Consider the following 24987-nt stretch of genomic DNA (forward strand, 5'->3'; position numbering starts at 1 on the left):
TTGTAAAATAACCCAACTGTTGTGAAGCCTATCATGAACGCCTCACAAGCGAGGCTTTTGTTCTTCTGTTCTTTAGACTTTTGATTTTTTATTCCTTTCTTTTGTTGTTTACACCTGATCGTTTTTGCATATATGTTCTGGTTTATATGACAATGATGTTTTGAAAGATCTTGGACATATGGAATCTTACTATGTATGAGTTATTAATGTATGCGAAATTTCTATTTATGCCATTTATGCACAACTCATTGGACAAACTTCTATAATTCGGTTTCCACTTCTGGCCCCCCTTATTATTACATATGTTTGTAGTTTGTCTGAGGCTATAGGTAATCTCATGATTATAGGCCAGTTATGATCCAAACCTGTGGGGGCGGGTTCGAGTTGTGACGGAGTGGTATCAGAGCACAAGTTAATGACTCATACATTTGTCCAAATGAGCAATAAGGTGCCTACAAAAGACTTAAGGTGCATTCATCTGATAAGAATCTGTCTATATGCATTGAAAATATGTGAATATTTGAAACATGAACTATTGTGCCTATATGTGCAATTTTTGTATATTTATCATAATGAAAGCTTATATAGATAATGGTGAGAATAAGAGTTGATGAGATAGAAGAGTCAACTATAGCTCAACTGGACAGAATAAAAAGAATGATCCATGACATCTTTGAGGTATTAAGGCAACAACATCAACAACCATCCCCACCTTCACCAATGTCGGTACTACCCGTACAAGACTATCAGCCTGAAAGATGAAGCTTGGGTCCTTGGACTAGAAAAACCATTTGAAGTGTTTCCATGTGGCGAGACATAAAGAGTTCAGTTGGCTACATTCATTTTGGAGGATGAGGCCAAAAGGTGGTGGATGCTAATCCGAGAAGACAATAAAGGGATTGACTGGGCTCGATTCCTTGAGATATTCTATGAAAAATACTTTCCGTAGTGCATCCATGACCGCAAAGTTTCTGAGTTTGAGAGGCTCAAGCAAGGTAATATGACAGTGGCCGAGTATGAAGCAAAGTTTACTGAACTGGCTAGATTTCCACCACACATGGTTGACACTGACTACAAAAAAGCAAGAAAGTTTGAGGGCGGATTGCAAAACGTAATTTTAGAAAAGGTAAACGTCTTGAAACTACCAAAATATGTGGATGTACTTGATGAGCTTTAATGTTTGAAGTGAACTTGGCATTCCACAGCTGACCTTTTAAATGGAGAGGAAAAGGGCATGGTCCTTATTCAAATAAAGGATCATCGTCTTCAAAGAAGCAAAACCGAAGAGCATCTAGTACTTCCAATTCGACAAGGGATTCAACGCCAACCTGTAATGTGTGTGGTAAAAGACACCGGGGAGTTTGTTATCATACTTCTGGGACATGTTTCCGTTGTGTCAAGACTGGGCATATGGTTAGAGATTGTCCCCAAAGTGAACAAAGGGGTGGAAGGCCAACTGCTAGTTTGACTGGATCGATTCCAGTGCCAGGAAACGCTGTAAGATCCACTGCAACAAGAGATACACTGAGACAAGGGAGAGTTTTTGCACTCGTCCCAGGTGATACCCAAAATATTGAAGTTGTTGTCTCAGGTACCCTCTCTATTCGTAACCAAGATACTTATGTGCTAATTGATTCAGGTTTAACACATTCTTTTATATCTACTGCATATGCATCTAGACTGAATACATCCATGGAATCATTGCCATATCTGTTGTGTATATCTGCTCCATCTGGGAAATCTGTTCCATGTTCATCTGTATATCGTGCTTGTGAAATATGTGTTGGGGATGCTACGTTATTTGTCGATTTGTTACCTCTTGACATTAGACATTTTGATGTGATTTTGGGGATAGACTGGTTGTCTAAATACTGTGCTACTATTGATTGTGTGACAAAACGGGTTTTGTTTAGACCTTTGGGCATGATGAATTTGTATTTGTGGGTAATGGTGCAGTATCTCTGCCTTACTTGATTTCAGTAATGAAAGCATGCAAACTACTTACGAAGGGATGTAAGAGCTATTTGTATAGTATTCCAACTGATCAGCCTATAACTATTGTGCTATATGATATTTCTATTGTTAAAGAATTTCCGAATGTGTTTCCAGAAGAATTACCAAGGGAGCTAGTTGACAAGGAAATCGATTTCACAATTGAGGTTATACCCAGTACTCATCCTATTTTAAAGACTCCATATAGACTGTCAATTGTTGAAATGAAAGAACTGAAAGAACAGTTACAAGACCTACATGACAAAGGTTTTATCCGATTGAATACATCACTATGGGGTGTGCCTGTTTTATTTGTAAAAAAGAAAGATGGGAACCCTTCGCTTGTGCATCGATTACCGAGAGTTGAATAAGGTAACGATTAAGAACAAATACCCTCTACCTCATATTGATGATTTATTTGATCAGTTGCAAGGTTCGCAAGTGTTTTTGAAAATTGATTTGAGGTTTGGATATCATCAATTGAAGGTGAAAGCTGAAGATGTTGAGAAAACTGCATTTCGAACAAGGTACAGACATTTCAAATTTCTGGTTATGCCGTTTCAGGTTACAAATGCACCCACATCATTATGGTCATTATGAACCGAATTTTTAAATCCTACCTTGATGAATTTGTAGTAGTATTTATCGATGATATCTTGATTTATTCGAGAAATAGAGCAGAACATGAACAACATTTGAGAATAGTTTTGCAAACACTTAGGAAGAAGAAATTATATGCTAAACTACAAAAATGTGAATTTTGGCTAGATGAAGTTGTGTTTCTAGGGCATGTTATTAACAGGGATGGAATTCAGTAGACGTACAAAAGAATGAAACAGTTGTGAATTGGCCTATACCGACGAATGTGACAAAAATCTGAAGCTTCATGGGATTGGTTGGGTATTACAAAAGGTTTGTGAAAGACTTTTCAAAAATAGCTATGCCACTTACCCAACTCACTTGAAAGGGACAACCGTTCGAATGGACTGATGAAAAGGAATTTGCATTTCAAGAACTGAAAACAAGACTAACTACAACACCAATTTTGACATTGCCCTTAGGTACAGAAAATTTTGTGATTTATAGTGATACTTCCTACAAGGGTCTGTGTTTTGTTTTGATGCAGAATGGTAAAGCGATAGCCTATGCGTCTTAACAACTGAAACCTCATGAAAAGAATTATCCAACCAACGACCTAAAATTGGCTATAGTTGTGCTTGCCATGAAAATCTGGCGCCACTACCTGTATAGAGCAAAATGTGAAGTTTATACCGATCATAAGAGTTTGAAGTTCTTTTTCACTCAAAAGGAGTTGAATATGTGACAGAAAAGATGGATTGAGCTAATTAAAAATTATGATCTTCAGATTCAGTATCATCTGGGTAAAGCCAACACTGTAATTGATGCTTTGAGTAGAAAATCAACAGGGAATTTGGCATGTTTGTTGACTAGATAGAAAGAGATATTGCAAGACTTAGAAAGAACCAAGATTGAGGTGGTGTTACATGACCAGGGTGGGTTGATAGCTGCCATTTCAGCTCAATCAGCAATCATTGATGAGATTAAACAAAAGCAAATGGAGGACGAGTTCCTCAAGAAATTTATTGATGAATTTCAATCGGATCTGAAACCAAGGTTCAGTATTGAAAATGAAGTGTTGAGATTTCAAGGAAGATTGTGTGTCTCTTATATTCCTGAGTTGAAAAAGCGAATGCTGGAGGAAGTTCACAAGTCTAAGTTTGCAATGCATTCGGGCAACAATAAAATGTATCGAGACCTAAAAAAAAGTTATTGGTGGCCTAGCATGAAGAAAGAAATTATAGAATATGTGTCTAAATTGCCTTTAGTGTCAGCAAGTCAAAGCCGAACATCAAAAGCCGGCAGGATTACTTCAACCTCACCCTATTCTAAAATGGAAATGAGAGCACATAACCATGGACTTCGTGGTTGGTCTACCTCGGACACTAAGATGTATGAACTTTTTCCAGGTTGTTGTAGATAGGTTAACTAAATCTGTACATTTTCTACCTTTAAGAACTAGCTATGATGCTTATAGATTGGCCATAATATACATTGATGAAATTATTCGATTGCATGGAGTACTGGTATCCATTGTTTCGGATAGAGATCCAAAGTTTTTGTCCAGATTCTGGAAGAGTCTTCAAAGAGCAATGGGAATGGAATTGAGGTTTAGTATCGCATTCCATCCCAAATTGACGGATAATCCAAAAGGACTATCCAGACGTTAGAAGATATGCTCCGAATGTGTGCTCTAGAATTTCATAGGAGTTGGGAAACGTATTTACCACTAGCAGAATTTGCATATAATAATAGTTTCCACTCTAGCATCGGCATGGCACCATATGAAGCCATTCAGCAAAGGCTTGCTTGGACCTGAAATTGTGCAAACAACTACTGAAAAGATTAAAGTCATTCAACAAAGGCTCAAAACTGCACAAAGCCGACAGAAGAGTTATACAAATCATAGAAGAAGAGCTCTTGAGTATGAAACAAGTGACCATGTGTTCAGAAGGGTAATTCTGATGAAGAGTTAGTCAAGGTTTGGCAAGAAAGGCAAGTTGCCACCTCAATACATTAGGTTGTTTCAAATCTTGGAAAGGCTTGGTCCGTTTACATACCGAGTTGCTCTACCATCAGAAATGGAACAAATGCACAATGTGTTTCATGTGTCGATCTTTAAGGGCTATCTGCGAGATCCATTCCATGTTATTGAATATCATCGAATAGCTTTTGATGATGATATGGTTTATAAAGAAAAGCCAATTCAGATTATTGACCGACAAGTCAAATAGTTGAGGAACAAAGTGATTTCCATGGTAAAAATAGAATGGAAGGAACACTGTGGCATATTCGGGTCGTGACACTGTTGTTACCTTAATAGTCTGAGCAACTATTGAAGGATGAAACTAGATTACATAAAAGACTAAGTTATATCTACTCTTATGAAATGTAAGGTGAAGTATAAGAAGTAAAGATAAAATAAGTAAAGATGTTGAGTATAGATTTGTTTGGGGGCTTCTCAATCTTTGTCTTTGACTATTTATAGGTTGCCTTTGAATTCGCAGCAATTACCAAGATTTACACCCATGATCTCCTTCTTTGCAACTATTCTTTAGGAGTTTTCCTTCCTTTTCTTCTTCTTTGAACTCCTCTCGAAGCTCCATCTTGTCTTTTAAATAACTGCTCATAACCATTACTCTCATGGTCTTTCTTGGTCATGAGTTGTGCATATGACTTGCTTCGAAGGTTGACTCTTGACTTTGGATGCTCATCCACATGTTTGCTTATAATTGGTTAGTTCATATTTGCCCACGTTTACCATGTGTTAGCTTTGTATTAGTTGGTTTGAACATGGCGCCAACATTAGTAAATAATTGATAATTTTTTGTAAACTCACGTCTGATAATTCTAGAATTGCAATCTATGATATTAAAGATGAATTTCCTGTGAAAGAATTAATAATTGAAACCTTAATTTATCTATTATTCAATTCTATTGAAATAATTTCATGAAAATGTATAATCGTTCTCAAGCCCTATATTTTGTTCAATTGTAAAGATTTTGTTTATTCCTATTGTTGAGAAGAAATTGAATCTTTGCATGTCATCTTTGAGTTAAATCAATTGGAAAATAAAATGGAAAAATTATTTTGGTTGCTTAGAATTGTATCTTGATGAGAATAGACTGGAAGTATGAAATTGCTTATTTCGAATCATAATTTTGATGAGAAATTGGAATCATTTAGGAAAGTATATATTATTGCATTGAGTTGTAATTGAACTAAATCCGAGTAGTGTATGATTATTGTTAATATTGAAAATAAGTTGGCTCAAGATCCTCGATGAAAGACCAAAACCCAAGGCCGAGTAGATACCGACTTCCTTCCAATTAACAAACAATAAAGAGGGGGTTGTTTAGATGGTTCTTGTGATAGACAACTAGTAGATACACAACTAGGGATTCTAATTCTCTCACTAAATCAGACACAATCCCTAGATTTTGATTCTCCAACACAATCCTGAAATTTTGACCCAGATTTTGATTTTAATATGATTATGAATTTTAAAGCTAATGTTCCCCATTAAATTCTGATTTGACTTTCTAAATGTTCTTTCTCCTTTCTCAAGATTTCATATATTCACATAAGCATACATGAATCATATCATATCAAAAGAAGATTGCCCCTAGTTTGTGTAGGATCTTGTCCTATCTTGAAAAAGTTCTAAAGTTGCTATATGCAAAGTGTAGGTTTAGTTAAAATGGTACCTCGACTATGTCCATCAATATACCTATCATAGACCACATTGAATGTGCAAGGGGACGATCAAATGGTAAGTGATGATCAAAATCCAAGGGTTACATGTTGACATCAACATAACTCATAACTAGCAAGTTGTCCAAAATATCGAGCAAGAAAGCAGGGGTAAAATTGAGCCTATAATTATGAAAAATGCAATAAATCAAATAATGAAATAAATCTCATAAAAAGGAATGTTGAAGTCAAATTCTCTAATTTCCCAAACGAAGTTGCCAGCTATGGATACAGCTCCTTTTGATGCACCCACACATTGAATTTGACCCTTTTAAGAATGTCTATTATCGATGTCTAAATTGGTAATATACCATAATATTCTCAAAATTTGATTTAGCTTACAATTTGTCAAAATAGAATAATTCACAAAAGATTGGAGTCACCACCTAATTTTTAGGAAAAACTAAGAAAAGTTAATTCTAGGTTAATTTAGGCCACTAATCTGTCCATAGTAACGTGTGGCCTCACATGGGTTGTGCGGTAGTGATCCTATAATGTAGCCGCAAGCATGGACTTGTGGTTTGACTAAGTATGTGCGGCCGCACATGACTGACCAATGGGCCCCACGGTGTCTTAGTCAACAAATTTGAATTTCAAATGATTTTGTTACTTTTATGCATCAGATTAACTCCAAACTGACACTTTTTTTTATCATAAAATAAGTATTTGCCTAGGTGTCATTCCCTTATTTGTTCATTTCACCAGCAGCACCACTGTCATCGATAGCCACCATTTGCCACCTCTGCTGGCCACCTGCTGTTAGTTTTCCCGCAACTCATGAATTTTTCGGCTAACTTTTCTGACAACCAACTAGCCACGAGGTAAAGATTAAATCTTGAATCAAGTAAAATGTGGCCCCATAAATGTGAATTTTTCACCAATTATCCCTCTAAAATATTAGGACAAAAATTGACAAAAGAGCATACTTCGAGGCAAATGTTCGCAAAAATTTTTAAGGCAAGAGCTGGAAGGTTGAATTGGGACTTTAGAATTGGCGATAATGTTATGGAAAGATGAATAAGCCTTTAAAGTTGTTTAGAGAGAGAGTTTTAATAAGTAAACAAGTTACATCAAGTGGAAATCGGTTTGGATCAGTTTACTTCAATTATGAGCCTCGTTTTGCTAGCCCTTCATCAATTAAGAAGCTACTAGAGTTTCTTAATATTGTACCCACACTTCAAATCCCTAAGTTCAACAATGGTGACCTAGGAGGGAAGAATAGAGAGAAATATTTTCTGTAGAAATTTTTCAGATAAACTCCCACACCCACATAATGTTGTCTCTATATTAGATATATTATATAGTGCACATCTCTGCAGATTGAAGTGGAGTTGTAGACTTCTACAACAACTCTAACACTTCTAAGATAATCACTTGATTATCTTATTTATATAATATATGAATTATATATAACCCACATGGATGCTCCATAGGTAATGGGTTAGGTCAGATCTGACCTAATCTTTAAAATCTCTCACTCGTCCCCATCATTGGTTAAATTATTCACAACCATCATTTCTCAATCTTTCATTCAATTCACTCCTTATATGGAAGAATGGAGTGTGCGACTTGACAAGAAGGTATAAGGTAGGAGTGCTATATTAAACCACCATAAACTAACATACCACATCACTCAAAATATCCCGTCTACACTCCAGATTCATTGGATCACACTAGATCGAACATTTTGAAACCCCTCGTGAGTCATAACTCATAAACATGCTTGACCTTAACACTGTATTTGTACTCATGATTATCTCGTGATCTCAAATCTGACATAATTGCTCGGGCAATGAGCTACAATACAAGGGTGTGATTTCCAACAATTTTCCCTAGCCACTCATATTAATTCACTCAAACTTGTTCGCTTTCCTAGACATGATCCTCTTGGTCGTATTATCATGACCCTTGGATGACATGCTAAAGTAGCGACATCAAGTCATCACTTCATGACATAGTTCCAAGTTCAAGGGCATCTAGTAGGCCTATTATTGGCCTAACAAGGCTCATACAGTGATAAAGTAGGGATCCATCTAGCCACTCCCTTATGTGATCGACGATAACACATATAGTATGACATGTATGTTACGTTGGAGCTCCCATTAAATAGGGTTTGCCACTCTCTCACACCATACAAATCTTAGTCTAGTCACTATACAAGTGCCTAACCTGAGTTTCTTAGCATATTCGCTCATCAAGCGCCTATTCAAGACCTCACGTATGGCTATAGTTAGGCTTCATGAAACTCGCTCGTTCTCTAAGCGCCAAGATAATTAATGTCTCATCCCGCTCACTCTACAAGCACCAGGGTGATCATCAGTGTGAGAAGGTCGATCTAAGCTTGGTGACATCATATACAATGTGTGGTAATATTACAATATCAATTAGGCCATAAAACTACATGAATAAATAATTATGCATAACATGCTCATAAAAGTAAAATATCCAACAAAATCAAGGAGGTATCTAAAATATATCAAATCCTATGAAATCCTAAACTCCTAACATGAGTCTAGAAAACATCTCTAGCAATGACTTTCGTAAGTGGATCAACCACCATCCTACTAGTGGAGATATGCTATAGGACTACCTCTCACTGTGCAATCACATCTCAAATAAAGTGAAATCGAATATCGATGTATTTGGTTCTACCATGATACTTGGGATCCCTAGAATATACGAAAGTTGCCATACTATCAACATATATCATCATGGCTTCATCTACAAGAGTCATGATCCCAAGGCACTGTAGGAGTCTCCTCAATCAAACAACATCTGTACTACTACTGAACAAGCAACATACTTTGACTCCATTGTGGACAAAGCAATGCATGATTTCTTCTTACTACACAAAGAAATAGCTGCTCCACTAAGTAAAAATGAATAATAACCGGTGGCAGACTTGTGCTCATCTTTATCAGCGGCCCAGTTTGCGTTACTGTGTCCCTTTAGTCTCAAATCTCCATCTTGATAGCAAAGAATGAGATCCATCGTCCTACGAAGATAGCGAAAAATCATCTTCACTGCTAGCCAGAGAACAAGTCACGGGTTATTTTGGTAACAAATGACCACACCCACTACAAAACATGTGAGGCCCTTGAATTTTTTATTTCCAAAAATACTCTTATTTTTGAATTATTTCAATGAAGACCCTCGATTCCTTGTTTACTTGCAATTTCAACCCTAGAATTTAGAATGCGTCTGGATCGGAACCATGCGAACCCTAACCAATCCCGGTAACTTAGAAATCATTTGTAATAAACTAATAATAATTAATTAACTCCCTAATTATAGATATACCGCTCAAAACCCTACGTTTTCGAATTTCTTCATGTTTGTTCGATTGATTGTTTTTTAATTCGAAAATGAGAAACCTAAACCAAATTAATTTAATTAAATTCTACACTTAAATAGAAATTCCAATTCATAAATTGAGCCAAGCCCTCGTACTTTATTAAAATTATGTTTTGACCCCAAATCAAGTACCATTATATATATATGCATTTATGTACCTTTATTATTGATTCTTTTTGTACACAATATCTTCAAAATACATTGAAATTGTACATAAAAAATCTAAGAAAATTCCCCAAACCCATGTGCTATGGTCGACCACCCCCCATATATATATACACATATATATGTCATGTACCTTTGAAGATAACAATTCAAGGAGTTAAGGAAAAAGTATTCTAGTATCCCCAAAATTGGGAACTTTGTTTGTACCTCCAATTACATCCTAGCTATGCCCTAACTAGATCATGATTTAAGGTGTAATTAGAGTCCTTAATCATCCTTCATTTGATTACATCTCAATTAAATCCCAACTTTTTCCATTCATTTGAAAGTAAGAGCATTTTGGACTTTTTTGCACCATTTTTTTTTCTTTAAATACACCACCTCTCTCCACATTTTTGAAGCAAATAACACATTCACACACACACACACACAAACACACACCCACGGATGAGGAAGAGAGGAGAGGAAGAGAGTGAGCTTTGGTGGTGGAGGAGAGAAAAAGAGAAGCACACTTGTGCAACACTTCAACTAGGCATCAAGCAAGCCACAACACAACCCTCTATTTTATTTTCTCATCCAAATACATGATATTAGAGGCTTAAAGTATCAACTTTAGATCTTTTATAAATGGTGTTTATGTGTTTAAATAAGAAGAGTTGAACCTTAGTTGTCACCTTGCATGAGTTCTTCCTTAAAATGAAACAAGGCTATCTTTTTCTATCCATTTCTCACATTATTTCTAAAGGCATACCTTCATTCTAAAAATCTGAGATATTTATGCACTATTTAGCTTATTTTCATCATAATATAAGTGAAAAATTACTTATGGTTGCCCACTTTTTCTATTACTCTTCTTATTTCAAGCTTTGTGCAAGAAAGACCGATATTTTCAGCCCACTTTCAAAACTTATAGCAAAATGCATAAAAACCCTCTCGACCTCATTTTTTTATTTATTAAAACCTTCCTTAAAGTGTTATTTTTCAAGTACAAATGGTTTCATTGAAAAAGAATGAGTGGTTTAACAAAAAATCTGATTTTCATAATAGTCGACAAAGGTAGAGAGTATTGGAGTATTTCATTAATAACTAAAAGTCTAGAAAAGCTATCCCATTTCTAAAAGATGATATGGAAACTAGATAAAATTCTCTACAAACCCTAGAAATTCTGAGTTCAAGAAAAATCTAGAAATGCCTCTTAGATTGTGATTTTTAAAGTACATCTAATCTGGAAATTCTTTTTGTTGATGATTTCATGTTTTTAATTTCTTGAATGTGCTTCTTATTGATTGTTCAAGATTTATTATGACATCTATATATATATATTTGTGGGTATATTACCTTAATCTTATGCCATGAATGTTCATTGTTGTGTATAAATTATTATTTTAATTGCCTATGCTAACCTTGATTAAAGCACCTAAACTAACAGGAAACTTAATGAGGGTGGAAATGGGTTTTCGATCTCTTGAATACTATTATGAGAAGGATTATGATAACTTCATGTTTTGGTTGGTAGGACGTGCTCCCTATTGAAAGTAAAGTCTTGCGTAAGTGATTGTTTCAGAACCCTTGATTGGATCAGTTGTATTCGGACCTTAGGTGATTTCGGTGTGATGAGTGGGGGGAGGTTATGGGCAAGACCCTTATTTTTACCATCTCTTTTGAGGTCCTCGGTTGGCACTACGCGGTATGTAACTATTGTAGGCATCTGGAATAAGGTCTGTAAACCAACAAAAGAGGAGGCATACCGAATAATCTGAGTCCAATTCTTGCAGTCGGGAGGATGAAATCTCTTTGGGGGATTTCTGGATTACTAACACCTAACATTTGTAACCCTCTACTTGTTTCCTTACTTACTTGTTCATCATGCTTAAATGTTTATTACAATTATGAATATGTATCGAACTAGGAAAAAATGGTGGATGGGTGTACATTTATTGGGCATTCCAAGTTCATGGCGTTTCATGTTAGGTACCAAAGAAACCTACGTAGATGACAAAGAACCAGAAACTTTTGAAGACTATTAGTTATCCTAGGTGAAGTATAAGTTATTTTGTTTAAAGTCCATATGTATTTTATTTGTTTATTTATTTTTTAGTCTTTTGGGAATGTAATATTGATGGAACTTTGATTTGTAACAATATTTCAACTTTTACAACTAGTGTTACTTATAGATCTATACATATCTTTTGTGTACCTATCCATACCTTTCCGTTAACTTATATAGCACTTGTGTTAATACTTTGTTATCTAAGGGGGTTAGACTTTGAAGGGAAGTTATATTGACTCCTTTGACCTTCCTGAGATCGTACTTGGTTATTGACCAAATGACTCATTAATGATGTTGCCTTGATCCCAACCCTTAGAGTAGAATTTGGGGTGTCACAAAAGATATTCTGGTCAAGTAGACACCATAGCGTACATTAGACCACCAACTGCACTTGTATAGGAAACCTTTGCCATTTGTTTCTTTTCCTCGTCTATCTTAGGACAAGAGTCAATGCTCAGAGTATGTCCCTTCTCAATTGGAGGGTCAATGGGTTTGGAATAGTGCATACAAAACTGTTCTAAGATCCTCTTAATATAAGTCTCTTAAGACAAACCAAGAAGTCTCGTAGTGTGATCTCTCAGAATCTTAACTTTGACCACATAATTTTCCTCTCTCATGTCCTTTATTTCAAAAGTAAAGGACAACCACTCCTGAGTGGCAATAATAATCTCCATGTCATTTCCAACCACCAAAATGCCGTTAACATACAATGATAGGATAAGGAAACTCTTTCCAGATCATTTAACATACACACAATGGTCTTCCTTCATCATCTCAAACCCAGTCGAAACAATCGCTTCATGGAATCTAAAGTACCATTGCCTAGATGATTGCTTTAGGCCATAAATGGAACGTTTGAGGTAACAGGTTTTGAGCACTTGTCCATTGACCTTAGAGCCTACTAGTTGATCCATACAGATCTCCTCATCTAGTTCTCCATTAAGAAATGTAGTATTAACATCAATTTGGCAAAGTTTCAAAGCCAAATGCACGATAATACCTAGAATTAGGCGAATAGAGACAAATGTCACCACTAGGGAAAATGTCTTATCATAATCTATACCCTCTCTTCGGGTATAGCCCTTCACCATGAGACGGGCTTTGTACTTATCATGTGAAGCCCCTGACTTTCGCAAACCCTATGAAGGCCCTAACTTTTGAGTTATTATAATAAAACCCTTGGTTCCTTGTTTATTCACAATTTTAACCCTAAAATAAAAAAGTGCCCCAATTGAAACCCTACAAACCCTAAACAATCCCAATAAGTCTCCACATTTTATTAGATTCACAATTTCACCCTAAATCAAGTACTTATATATATATGTGTGTGTGTGTGTGTGTGTGTGTGTGTGTGTTTGTACCTTTCTTTATATTCAAGCTTTTTTTTTGTACACAAAATCTACAAAATATATAAACAATTGTACACAAAACAATTGAAAAAGTCCCTCAAAATTTCACCCATGTGGCCGGCCACCTCTAGGATGCATAGGTGATGTACTATTTGTTGCTAGAATCATGAAAGAACTTTTGACCATTGGTACCAATTGCTATATATATAAATGTACTTGTAGCCAACCCAATTTGCTTAAATCCTAACCCTAACTAGATCATGTTTTAAGGTGTAATTAGAGTCCTTAATCACCCTTCATTCCATTACATCCCAATTAAATCCAAACAATTCAATTCATTTAGAACCAATGGGCATTTTAGACTTTTTACACCAATTTTTCTATAAATACACCACCTTTTTCTACACATTTGAACATCAAACACACTCATACCCACCTCAAAGACAAAGAGAGGAGAGGAAGAGAGAGCTTTAGTTGTGGAGAAAGAAAAGAGAGGAATTCTTGAGCAAACATTCCACTAGGCATCAAGTAAGCCACAACACAACCCTCTCTTTTATTTTCTCATTCAAATACATGATATTAGAGGCATAAAGTATTACTTTCAAATTTTTATGTAAGGTGTTCATGTGTTTAAATAAGAAGAGTTGAGTCTTAATTGTCAACTTGCATGAGTTCTTCCTTAAAGTGAAACAAGGCTATATTTTTCAATCCATTTCTCGCATTATTTCCAAAGGCATACCTTCATTCCCAAAATCTGAGTTATTTATATACTATTTAGCATGTTGTCATCATAACAGAAGTGGGAAATTATCCATGGTTGCCCTCTTTTTCTATTACTCTTCATATTTCAAGATTTGTGCAAGAAAGATTGGTATTTTTAGCTAGTTTCAAAAATTCTAGAAAACTGAAAAAAAAAAAAAAAAAAACTTGACCTAATTTTACATCAAAACTTTCTTAACGTATTATCTTTCAAGTAAAAATGGTTTTATTGAAAAAGAATGAGTAGTTTAAAAGAAAATCCGATTTTCATAACAATCAACGAATCTGGACAGTGCTGGAGTATTTCTTAAATAACTAAAAATCTAGGAAAACTATCCCATTTCCAAAAGATGATGTGGAAACTAGATAAAATTCTCTACAAACCATAGAAAGGCGGAGTTCGAAAAAAAATATGGAAATGTCTCTTAGATTGTGAATCTTTCAACTGTATCTAATTTGGAAATTTATGTTTGTTAATGATTTTATGCTTTAAATTTCATGATTGTGCTTCTTATCACTTGTTTGGGCCTTAGTATGATTTTTACATTGTTCTGTCTATATTTCTTTATGCTACTTTGATGATGCTCATAGGTTGATATAAGTTATTGTCTCAATAGCATGTTCTAACCTTCGCTTAAAACATCTAACTCAAAGGGAAACTAAATTGGGTGGTATTGGGTTTTCGATCATTTGAATAATTTTATGGGATAATATTATATGGATTGATGGTATGCGTTCCCTAATTGAAGAAAAAGTCTTGTGCAAGTTATGTCGTGGTACCCAAGTTGGCTTAGGTTAAGAATGCAGTCCTTTATGTCAGTTGTGCGGTGGTCTTGCAGAACAAAAATGAGAATGATTATGGCACAATTGAGAATGCTCGTGGCACAGATGAGAATTCCTATGGCAGATCAGAACATAAATGAGAATTCTTGTGGATACGACAAATTGTGACTATCATGTATTCCAAGATAGCACGACCTGGGTACATAACCTTAGTAGTGGGGCATCTGGAATGGTGAGCAAGAAAGGATACTAGTTTGCCTTAAGCCAAGCATGGAATGTTGGGTAGGAACGATGTTCCACAGAGAGGTGCGTAGAATTAACTTGATTTGTAACAATCCTAATTTTCTAGACTGTTTAAAATCCAAATAGACCTCAATTTACAATAAAATTTTGCCAAATAAAAACAAAATGCATATCTCTCCAAAAAGAATTAAATAACACATCTAATACAACAATCAAATTCAAAATATTCCCTCTAGCATTCTAATCAAATCACCTCTTCGTCTGCTACATGTCATCCTTATAGCGATCCTGATTTAGACCTGACCCATTTATTGCCTTTAAATCCGGGAAACTATATCCGTAGCGGTCATTCTTCTTTCTTTTCATCTTTGGTTTTGCTTCTGGGGTTAACACCATGGGTTCCTGGGGTCGACAACTTGTTATCTTATTCTTGGTGTCTCTACTGGTTTTTGGGGGTCGATACCACCTTGCTGCTGTGTCCTGGAAGTGGCTACTAGTTTTTGGGGTCGAGACCACATGTTCTCTTGTCTACTGCAAACATTAGTGTCTTAATATTTCTTCTTGAGAGTCGACACCACTGCCTTGGGTGTCGACCCCTACGACTTATTCCAGAATTTTGGGTTCGGTTTGGGCCCTACTTTTGGGTGGTTTTGACTTATTCTTTTCATTGACTTTACGACTATTATTCTACCACCATAAATAGTCCTCAAACACACTTTTCTCATTCATTCTTTTCTCTTTCTCTCTCTCTTTCTTCCTTTAAACCGTGTATCTCTCTCTCTCTCTCTTTGAAACTCAACTTTTCTCACATAGATCTCTAGATCTACTCGGTTAGAGACATCTTTTCACCTTTGGTCCTTTGAGAAATGTTGTAGATCTCATCAAGGGCTTTCTTTTGATCCAAGAGCTTCGTGGTTTTCTTGACTTTGAGTTTTCCCCGAGTTTTCCTTTGCACTTCTTGATGTAGGGATTACTTTGACTCTTTTTATGATTTTTAACTCAGTTATTTGTCTCTCTAAACAAGATTGTGATTTGGAAATTTTTGGATAAAAATCTAGGGTTTTGGTTTTGAAATCAAAAGAGGGGTTTTCAAAATGGGTTCTCGTATATGGTTTTGGCCATGTTAAAATGGTTGGGTTATGATAAATGGTGGATTTTATCCAAGGAAATTGATTTTTAAAGAACCACCGGGGGGGGTGTTTGACCTAAATTGTGAAAATTTGATTTTTGTAAAGAGAAATGGAATTGATGTTGGTTTTGTGGAATTGGAACAATGACGATGATGGGAATAGAGTTGGATATGAATTATCACTCGTAATTGGAAATGTTGGAAAGTATATTTGTCTTGAAATTTAATTATTTGTTTAGAGATATCTATTTTGGGCTATCGGTGGAGGATAGCTATGAATGTTGTAGAAATTGCATGAGAACTAGGTAAATTAAAACTAATTTTCTCATCCATTGCATCGAGCATTGTAACATGCTTAACACATTGAAAATGGTTATCATTTTGAGAAAAAAGAGGTGACCTTAGTGAATCTGGGTAGGAGTGTAGTTGTGGTATTATGTTGGCCTGAGTGTCCTTGGTGAAAGTCCAGAAACCCGCGCGGTTAGGTGTCGAGCCTTCTGGTTAATGCCGGTAAAAATGACAAATTGGTAATGCTTATGGCCTGCTTGCAGACACGTCCAAGAGATTCCAGTGTTGTATCCACTGTCTTGTTTTCTCTTGAAAAGGAATTGGTTGCATAAATTGTGATATAAACTTGGCATTACATGGTTTTGAAAGGAGATATAAAATGTTTTGGCACGAGCATTGCATATGCACTCACGTTATAACTCTGTCAAGATTCATACACTGTGTTAGAATATCTTTATTGGGCTTTGGCTCACCCTATGTGGGAAAACCATTTTCAGGTGCTAATGATATGCCTCGACCAACGTAGTAGCTTGGGAGGATTTGGAGCAAGAGCTTCATTTGGTTTATTTGTTGTAATTATTTTGTACAAGCCTAGGGCTTTATTTGTATTGAGTTTAATTTGACTTTTGTTGTAACCAAGTATTGTCTTGGAAATTTGTAAAACTTTAAGGCATTTCATATTTGTTTTAAATCTTATTTCATATCTTTAACTTGCAACACATGCTATAGATTCAGGGTTAGGACTTGTGAATGTATAAACTATATGTGCTACCTTTTGTACCACGAGATGATATGAAATGAAACGTTACTTATTTCAGAAAACTATATTTACACATTGTTTTTATTTATTAATATTGTGGGTAGTTTATTGTAATTATTTTGGGGCGTTACAACTTGGTATCAGAGCGTACCGGGTTTGAATACTTTGGATACGTCAGAAGTGCTTCTTAACACAATGGGTTTATCTTGTTTGATAGAGATATTTGTGTGTATGGTATGCTATGTGATAACATGTTTATGTGGCTAAATGGGTATGGAATTTAATTTTTATGATGTTGATTGGGTCTACGAGTTTCTAGAAGTCCTGTTAAAAGAGCACTTAATCACTGCTATTTCTAACTAGAACTCTGGCAACGTCGTGAGACGATCGTTATCTAGAAAGGAAATTCGTATGTATTTATATGATTATGTGCTTATATGGAGTGAATTAATTGTTGTCCACCGCATTAGGACACAAATGAGTTAGGTTCGGCACATTTGTAAATGTGTTAATCTCTTGTGTTACCTTCATTTGGATGTCAGGACGTGGACGTGATGGTGGTAGGCGTGGCAGGCCTAGATAGCAGGAGGTGCCATTACCGGATGATATTCCAGTGCAGGAGGAAGGGGTTGGTCATGCCAGTGTGGTTAAACCGGTTGGTCAACAGACCATGGGTGCTTTAGCCTGTGAGATGGCCAGAGCTTTGCAGGAATCTATGGACATTCTCAGAGCTAAGAATCAAATCCAAGCCCAGGTTGCTGAGACAGGGCTATCATTTTTGTGGGGAATGAGGTTTGGAAATACTCTTCAGATCCTGGGAGACGCTAGTGATCCTCAGCTAGTCACCTGAAAAGATACAAATACTCCGGTCGGGGGTACCAGAATTAGTACTCCGACAGACAAGTCAGTTCAGATCCTCAGGATAGCTTGTTTACTAAGTTAAGTGAAGTGATTCTTACATACCTTTCTCAATCCATTGTTCCTGTATTTATACCTGTTCCTTTTGATCCTCGGGGCCAGGGCCTACTTTTTAATCATTGTCCTTTCTTTTATTCGACTCTAAGGATCTACACTTATTCGGCACATGTAGTGTATTCGGCTTCCCATTCTCGTAGAATATAGCCAATTAATATCAGTCTTCTAAGGTACGCACCTTCTAATTTTGCCATTATTCGTCTTCCATAATTGCCTCCCGAACTCCCCATTGACGGTAGTTAATCGGCGTGTTTGGTCTTGAATTGGAAAAGTCAAAATAGGTCAGGCGGCTTCGCGTGCCCCAATACAGATGTCAGAACGCGCACACCTTTTGGTCATCATTACACTTTCCCACCTCATTCGTGCATCTCGCATTTATTGCGATTTGAAATTTCAGTCCTTTCGAGGGCACATTTTGTCGAGTATTCGAGACTCTTGGACCGCTAGTGGGCAACCTTTCTCTGACTCACGTTTTCTGCAATTCTTCTCTGTCTATCTTTGCCCGGTCTACTCGTAAGTCTTCTTCTCTCTTCTTTGCAACCCTATTTTCTGTTTGTCATTTTGATTTCGGCAGAACCATGAATCCCCGCAAAAATGGCTAAACACTTGAAAGACCTCCTTTCTGAGGGTCGTATTTCCGAATTCCGGCGACACTTTTCCATTCCCGACGATATCCACTTATCTCTTGTAACGGACAGTACTCTTGATATGGAGAAGGAGGATCAAAATACGATCGTCTTCCCTCTCTTATCCATAGCGGAGGGCGGAGTCCGTTTTCCCCTACATCCATTACTTAGGGTCGTCCTTCGCTATTGGAGTCTGATTCCTTCTCAACCCAACGTAAATTTCTTTCGAATCATCATGGGGGTGATAGAGTTGAACTGATGCCTTAGGATCAACCTTGGCATTCCGGCGATTCGGCACTGCTACGCTTTGGCCAAATCTTCCGGTCGGCTGGGGCGATACTTTCTCAGGGCCAAGGACACTGACCATCACTTGATAACCATGCTTGCCAGTTCTGATAAGAGAGTTGACGACGTAATGGTCAATGTCCGAGGTAATTGGGAGTTCGGTGAAGGCGAAGACCGCCTAGACCCTATTCCCAAACGGAAGGGTGATCCAGGTTGCCATGTAACACCTCGTGTTTGTTGATCTGCCTTTTATTCGGATTTTTTCCTTTAATCACCCCTTGTTCTTTGCAGGTAATAGATTGAATAAGATTCTTCCCTCAACCGACGACGCAGTCCTTGAGGAAATTAAGTCTGGACTCAGATACTTCGGTCGTTCAAATGTACAAAAGCAAGGGAGAGCTGCTCACATACTCCTCCGATACGAACCTACTTATACTACATTCTCGGCCACGCATCCGACGATCAACACCTTTCGGCTCTTCTCTTTCCTAGCTTCAAGAGCCTTAGGCAAATTGGCCTCGAAGATTCGGATTCGGGGGAAGACGCGGAGCCGGTGGTAGAGGTAGTTGCCGAACCAACCAGAGAGGTCACTGAGGAGGCCGAAGAGGTCAACAAGGCGATACGCTCGGCATTCGAGGCTGCCGGACTTAACCAGCCTTCACCGTCCACTTCGGGTCGGGCAGAGTTTTCTTCTGGAGATATTTTTGCGAATTTGGGAGACCTACCCAGCGATTTTTTCGAAGGTATGGCTGGGGAAAGCCTTACGTAGATGGCGTGAAAGAAAAATGCCGAGCGAATGGCTGCTTGAAAGAAGGCCGAGGCCGCCCGCTCTGAGCCCACCTTGATTGAAACTTTCGTACCCATTATTAAAGAGATGGCTCAGGTTGCTGCGGCTGAAGTGGGGAAAGAGGTTGAACAGGTCATTGACGAATGGCTGACTCTGGAGGAGCGGGGCAAAAAGCATAGTGGCGAGGGAGAGGCTGGGTCGGAGATTAGCCCTATTTCCAAACGGCCTCGTTTAGAAGAGTTGAACGTGGTTGCTCCTTTTATTGTTCGGCCAAAGATCAAAGATACGCCGATCTTTTATGACGCTTCAGCCATTGAGGATCCAGCCGTGGCGTTAAGCCTGGCGGCTTCAATTTCCTTGCCGGCTGACACCGCAGCCTTTCGCGCCGTGCCGGATGTTATGGCCGTAGCCTTATCTGCGCAGTCGGCGCTCCTAGTAAGTGACCAACTCAAATTCTTTTGAATTTGTTTTCATTAAGGTATCTAACGAGCCCAACTTGTTTTGCAGACGGTTGGCAGGATCGCGGACCTAGGCCGCCGCCTGCATGATGCCCTTGGCAGGATTGATTGTTTGCAAACGAAGGTGGACGGTCAAAAGAGTATGGCCGAGTTCGAAGTGATGATAGCCGCAATAGAGAGTGCGCGAGCTGAAGCAGAGGAGGAGAGGGCTCACTCAGCTGAACAGCTCTGCTCTGACGCTGAGAGTAGGGCAAATGCGAGCGAAGAATCGCTCAAGTTAGCTAAGGAGGCCCTTGCCGAGGTGAAGGTTCAGTTAGAGGAGCTCAAGGCGGCCAAGGAAAAAGCCGATTCTGAGGCCTCTGCGGCATTTGAGGTAGGAAAAAGCGTCGCCTACACGGAATATGTAGATGAAGTCCCCAAATTCGAGAATCGGGGGTTCAAACATGGGTGGCTCAAAACCCTTGCTGTCGCTGGAGTTACATTGGCCTTGCCAATTCCCTACGAGCAAGTGGACGTTGAGCCACTCGAATCTAACCTCGAGGATTGATTTGGGAGGCATTTCAATTTTATTAAGTATTTTTAATTCCGATGTAAGTTTTTGTTCGGTAGACTTAGACTTTTGTTGGTTCAAGGTAGTTTTCATGTATAAATTGGTTACTATTTGCACTCAATTTATTAATGAAAATTTCCTTGTTATTTCACCACCACTTGTACACAGTTTGTGAAGTTATGTTAATGAAGAATGTTTTGCCTTTGACTACGTTGGATAAAATCATTGTTGTGTTTGAGCTTTCAGAGATTGAATATCTTATGACAATATTGATTTATCACTCATATGCCGAGTATTGTGGGCATTCAAGCCGAATATATTGATGAATCTTAAGTATTTTAAATAATCGATTCATGAGCAGTCTGGGGCACTTGAGCCGAATAGATTGATGAATCTGCCCTTGCCCTAGGCGGTGCATGATCATTCAGGAGCTGGATAAGACGACCTTAAGAATTTTGAAGAGTCGATTCATGAGCCGTCTGGGGCACTTGAGCAGAATAGATTGATGAATCTGTCTTTGCCCCAGGCGGTGCATGATCATTCGGGCATCCGATGAGACGACCTTAAGAATTTTGAAGAGTCGATTCATGAGTTGGCTGGGGTACTTGAGCCGAATAGATTGATGAATCTGCCCTTACCCCAGGCGATGCATGATCATTCGGGAGTCGGATGAGACGACCTTGAGAATTTTACAATCGATTCATGAGCCGGCTGGGGCACTTGAGCCGAATAGATTGATGAATCTACCCTTGCCTTAGGCGGTGCATGATCATTCGGGAGCCGGATCAGACGACCTTAAGAATTTTGAAGAGTCGATTCATGAGCCATCTAGGGCACTTGAGTCGAATAGATTGATGAATCTGCCCTTGCCCCAGCCGGTGCATGATCATTCGGGTGCCGGATGAGACGACCTTAAGAATTTTGAAGAGTCGATTCATGAGCTGGCTCGGGTACTTGAGCCGAATAGATTGATGAATCTGCCCTTGCCCCAGGCGGTGCATGATCATTCGGAAGCCGGATGAGACGACCTTGAGAATTTTGCAATCGATTCATGAGCCAGCTGGGGTGCTTGAGCGGAATATATTGATGAATCTGCCCTTGCCCCAGGCGGTGCGTGATCATTCGAGCGCTGGACGATTGAGGTTTTTGCAATTAATGAGATTGCCTCGAGGGCGTTGCCTCTGTAAAGGATAAATGAACAAAGGTACAACCTTTATGAGCTTAGTAAACAGCTGACTCCAGCTCTTGGGGGAAGATTCATCGTGTAAATGTCGAATAGACTCTTTTTTAACAGCAGAGGGGAAGCGAGGACGCTAGCTGAGCTGGGCGGAGACATGAATCGAGGTGGTGAACCTTTGCGCACAAGAAGTAGGAGTTCTAGGGATTGAGAGAGGCCTTAGTCTCCTCAACGTCGAAGTAGGTCACCTAGGCGGGACAAGCAGTCGTAGGGCAAATCTCTGCAACTCTGAGTCGAGAGGGGATCTGACGCGAATCCGTGCCCATTAAGCTTTGCGGTATTTGTGGGGAATAGACCCATGACAGAGGCGGACTCGATCATTCAAGACCCAATTGTAGTGGTCGAGTTTGCTCGACAAATTTTTCCTTCTGAGGTGCAGCAATCAATGGTAGGTCGCCAGGACTATGACGTATTTCGCGAAGGCATTCACGGGGCGGTGAAAGGGCTTTACACTGCCTATGAAATTGGCATGCGGTTGCGCGCTACCCATCGAGAATTGGAGAAGAAGGAGGAACATATTTGTAGTTTGGAGGCTCGTGTGGAGGCTGCCGAGCATGAGTTAAGGAAGACTAGGGCGGCTCAGGCACAACCCGCCGGGCGGGGAAACCCAATTGTGGAGGAAAGGGTTACCAGTTGGCTCATCAGTGCCGTGCTTGCCAATCGTGAGACAGCGAGTATGTTTCCAATGGAATCTGCGAAGGGGAGGGCCTATGAAAAATGTTTTCATGAAGGCCGAAAAGTTAGAATCAAAAAGACTAAGGAGAAGCTTGCCGAAGAGGTTTGCCGATGTGAGAATCGTGGATTTAAGCACGGTTGGATCAAGGCATCTCAAGCCGCGGAAGCTCTTCGAGCATCGGGCATTGATTCGGCATCGCCACTCTACCACAGTAAACATTTTCTGTTTTCCACTTTTGAAGTCGAGAAAAGTAAGGATGAGGGTGACGCCGTATAAGAATACGCATTGTAAGGTTGAATCGTAATAAAAACTATGTAATTTAGTGTTGGATTGAATAGAAACGTTCTATTATAAATATTCCGTCGTAGTTTGTATTCGGTATATACGTGTTTCGTTTTATTACATGAATGTTTGAATGAATGTACAAACATTGATCGTATAGTGATACACCGAATTATAGGCGGGGTCGGCCCAATCGTGATGGCCGTTTATTCTTGAATGTGGCCACTGTAATTTCAAGAGGCCAAAAGCTAGTTCATGGAGTGGTTGTGGCAAATTCCAGTCGGCGTAGGGTCTAAATGCTTGGCCGGTTGGATTGATAGCGCTGCCCCTGTCCCAGTTAGTGCATGTGTTCCAAAAAGCCGTTCGGGTACCTAGGCCGTGGTGAATGTCAACCGACGTTTGTCTCTTGGGGTTTTGGCGTTAATGAAATTGCCTCGGGGTCAATGCCAGCATTTAAAAATAAATGGAATAGACTCTTCGTGCCAGTGACCTTATTAATATAGTGCCATTTGTTGCGTGGGGTTATATAATATTGTGGATGTAAAACATAGTTTCTTTAGTCAGCCAAACTCGAACTTTGGCCTAGTTTGATGCCGCAATGGATCGCAGCGGAGAATTCTTTGGTGTGGGAGGTAGGTCGTTAAAAAAGAAACGGGAGGCGCGTCAGCCTCCAAGTCGTCGAAGCAGATCACCCCGAAAGGAGACACAACGACCGTTGCCCTTAACCTTCCTTGTCTTGGATCTTGGCATTGACATTGTCGATGGTGTCAAAGAGAGGTCTAGAGATACGCTAATTCGGGCATGGTTGGATCAAGGCATTTTGAGCCGCGGAGGCCTTCCAAACGACGTGCATTGATTCGGGGCCTCCGCTATATCAACGTGATTAATTCCCCTTTCCACCTTAGAAGTTAAAGATAGATATTGAAATGTTCGAACGCGGATTACGTCTATGTAACAACCGTTTGATCAAATAAAAAGTTTTATTTCAAACATTTGTGTCTTACTCTGGATATATATATATAGATATTTTTTTTTCTTTTTTCTTTTTTTTATGCTTAGCTAAGCACCTTATTTCGAATGTTGGCATGTTTTGTTTTGTTTTGTTCGTGCCGAAGGGTGCTTCGAATTCGGAGGTACGATCTACCCTAGGGTGTTACGTATCAGAGGCGCTGCGAATTCGGAGTCTTAATCAGCCCAAAGACATTTTGCGACGATGGGGCTTCGTAATCGGCGTTTCGATGGGGAGACTTTAATCGGCCCTAAATGCACCAAATGGGGGCTCCGAATCCGGAGACTTAGTTTGGCCAATCGTGATATCCACGAAGGGCGCTCTGAATCGAGAGTCTTAGTCGGCCCTAAGGTGACATGCACCAAAGGGGGCTCTGAATCCGAAGACTTAGTTTGGCCAATCGTGATATCCACGAAGGGCGCTCCGAATCCGGAGGATTAATCGGCCCTAAGGTGTCATGCACCAAAGGGGGCTCCGAATTCGGAGACTTTAATCGGCCCTAAGGTGTCATACACCAAAGGGGGCTCCGAATCCAGAGACTCAGTTTGGCCAATCGTGATATCCACGAATGGCGCTCCGAATAAGGAGGATTAATCGGCCCTAAGGTGTCATACACCAAAGGGGGCTCCGAATCTGGAGACTCAGTTTGGCCAATCGTGATATCCACGAATGGCGCTCCGAATCCGGAGGATTAATCAGCCCAAAGGTGTCATGCACCAAAGGGGGCTCCGAATCCGTAGACTTTAATCGGCCCTAAGGTGTCATACACCAAAGGGGGCTCCAAATCCGGAGTCTTAATCGGCCCTAAGGTGTCATGTACCGAAGGGGGCTCTGAATCCGGAGACTTTAATCGGCCCTAAGGTGTCATACACCAATGGGGGCTCCGAATCTGGAGAC

At 39.1% G+C, this 24987-nt stretch overlaps 1 protein-coding gene across 1 annotated transcript; it reads left to right on the forward strand.

Annotated features, from left to right (window-relative positions):
• Positions 1–591: 591 nt before the first annotated feature.
• LOC145805768 (uncharacterized) lies at positions 592–4241 on the forward strand. The gene is made up of 7 exons (XM_082900970.1): positions 592–726; positions 950–1126; positions 1402–1873; positions 1957–2336; positions 2479–2556; positions 3506–3729; positions 4049–4241. The coding sequence occupies exons 1-7, from the start codon at positions 592–594 to the stop codon at positions 4239–4241; spliced, it is 1659 nt and encodes a 552-aa protein (XP_082757096.1).
• Positions 4242–24987: the final 20746 nt, after the last annotated feature.

This window comes from Camellia sinensis, chromosome 13 (genome assembly GCF_055761805.1).
Source record: "Camellia sinensis isolate YWXY chromosome 13, ASM5576180v1, whole genome shotgun sequence".
Classification (NCBI taxonomy): domain Eukaryota; kingdom Viridiplantae; phylum Streptophyta; class Magnoliopsida; order Ericales; family Theaceae; genus Camellia; species Camellia sinensis.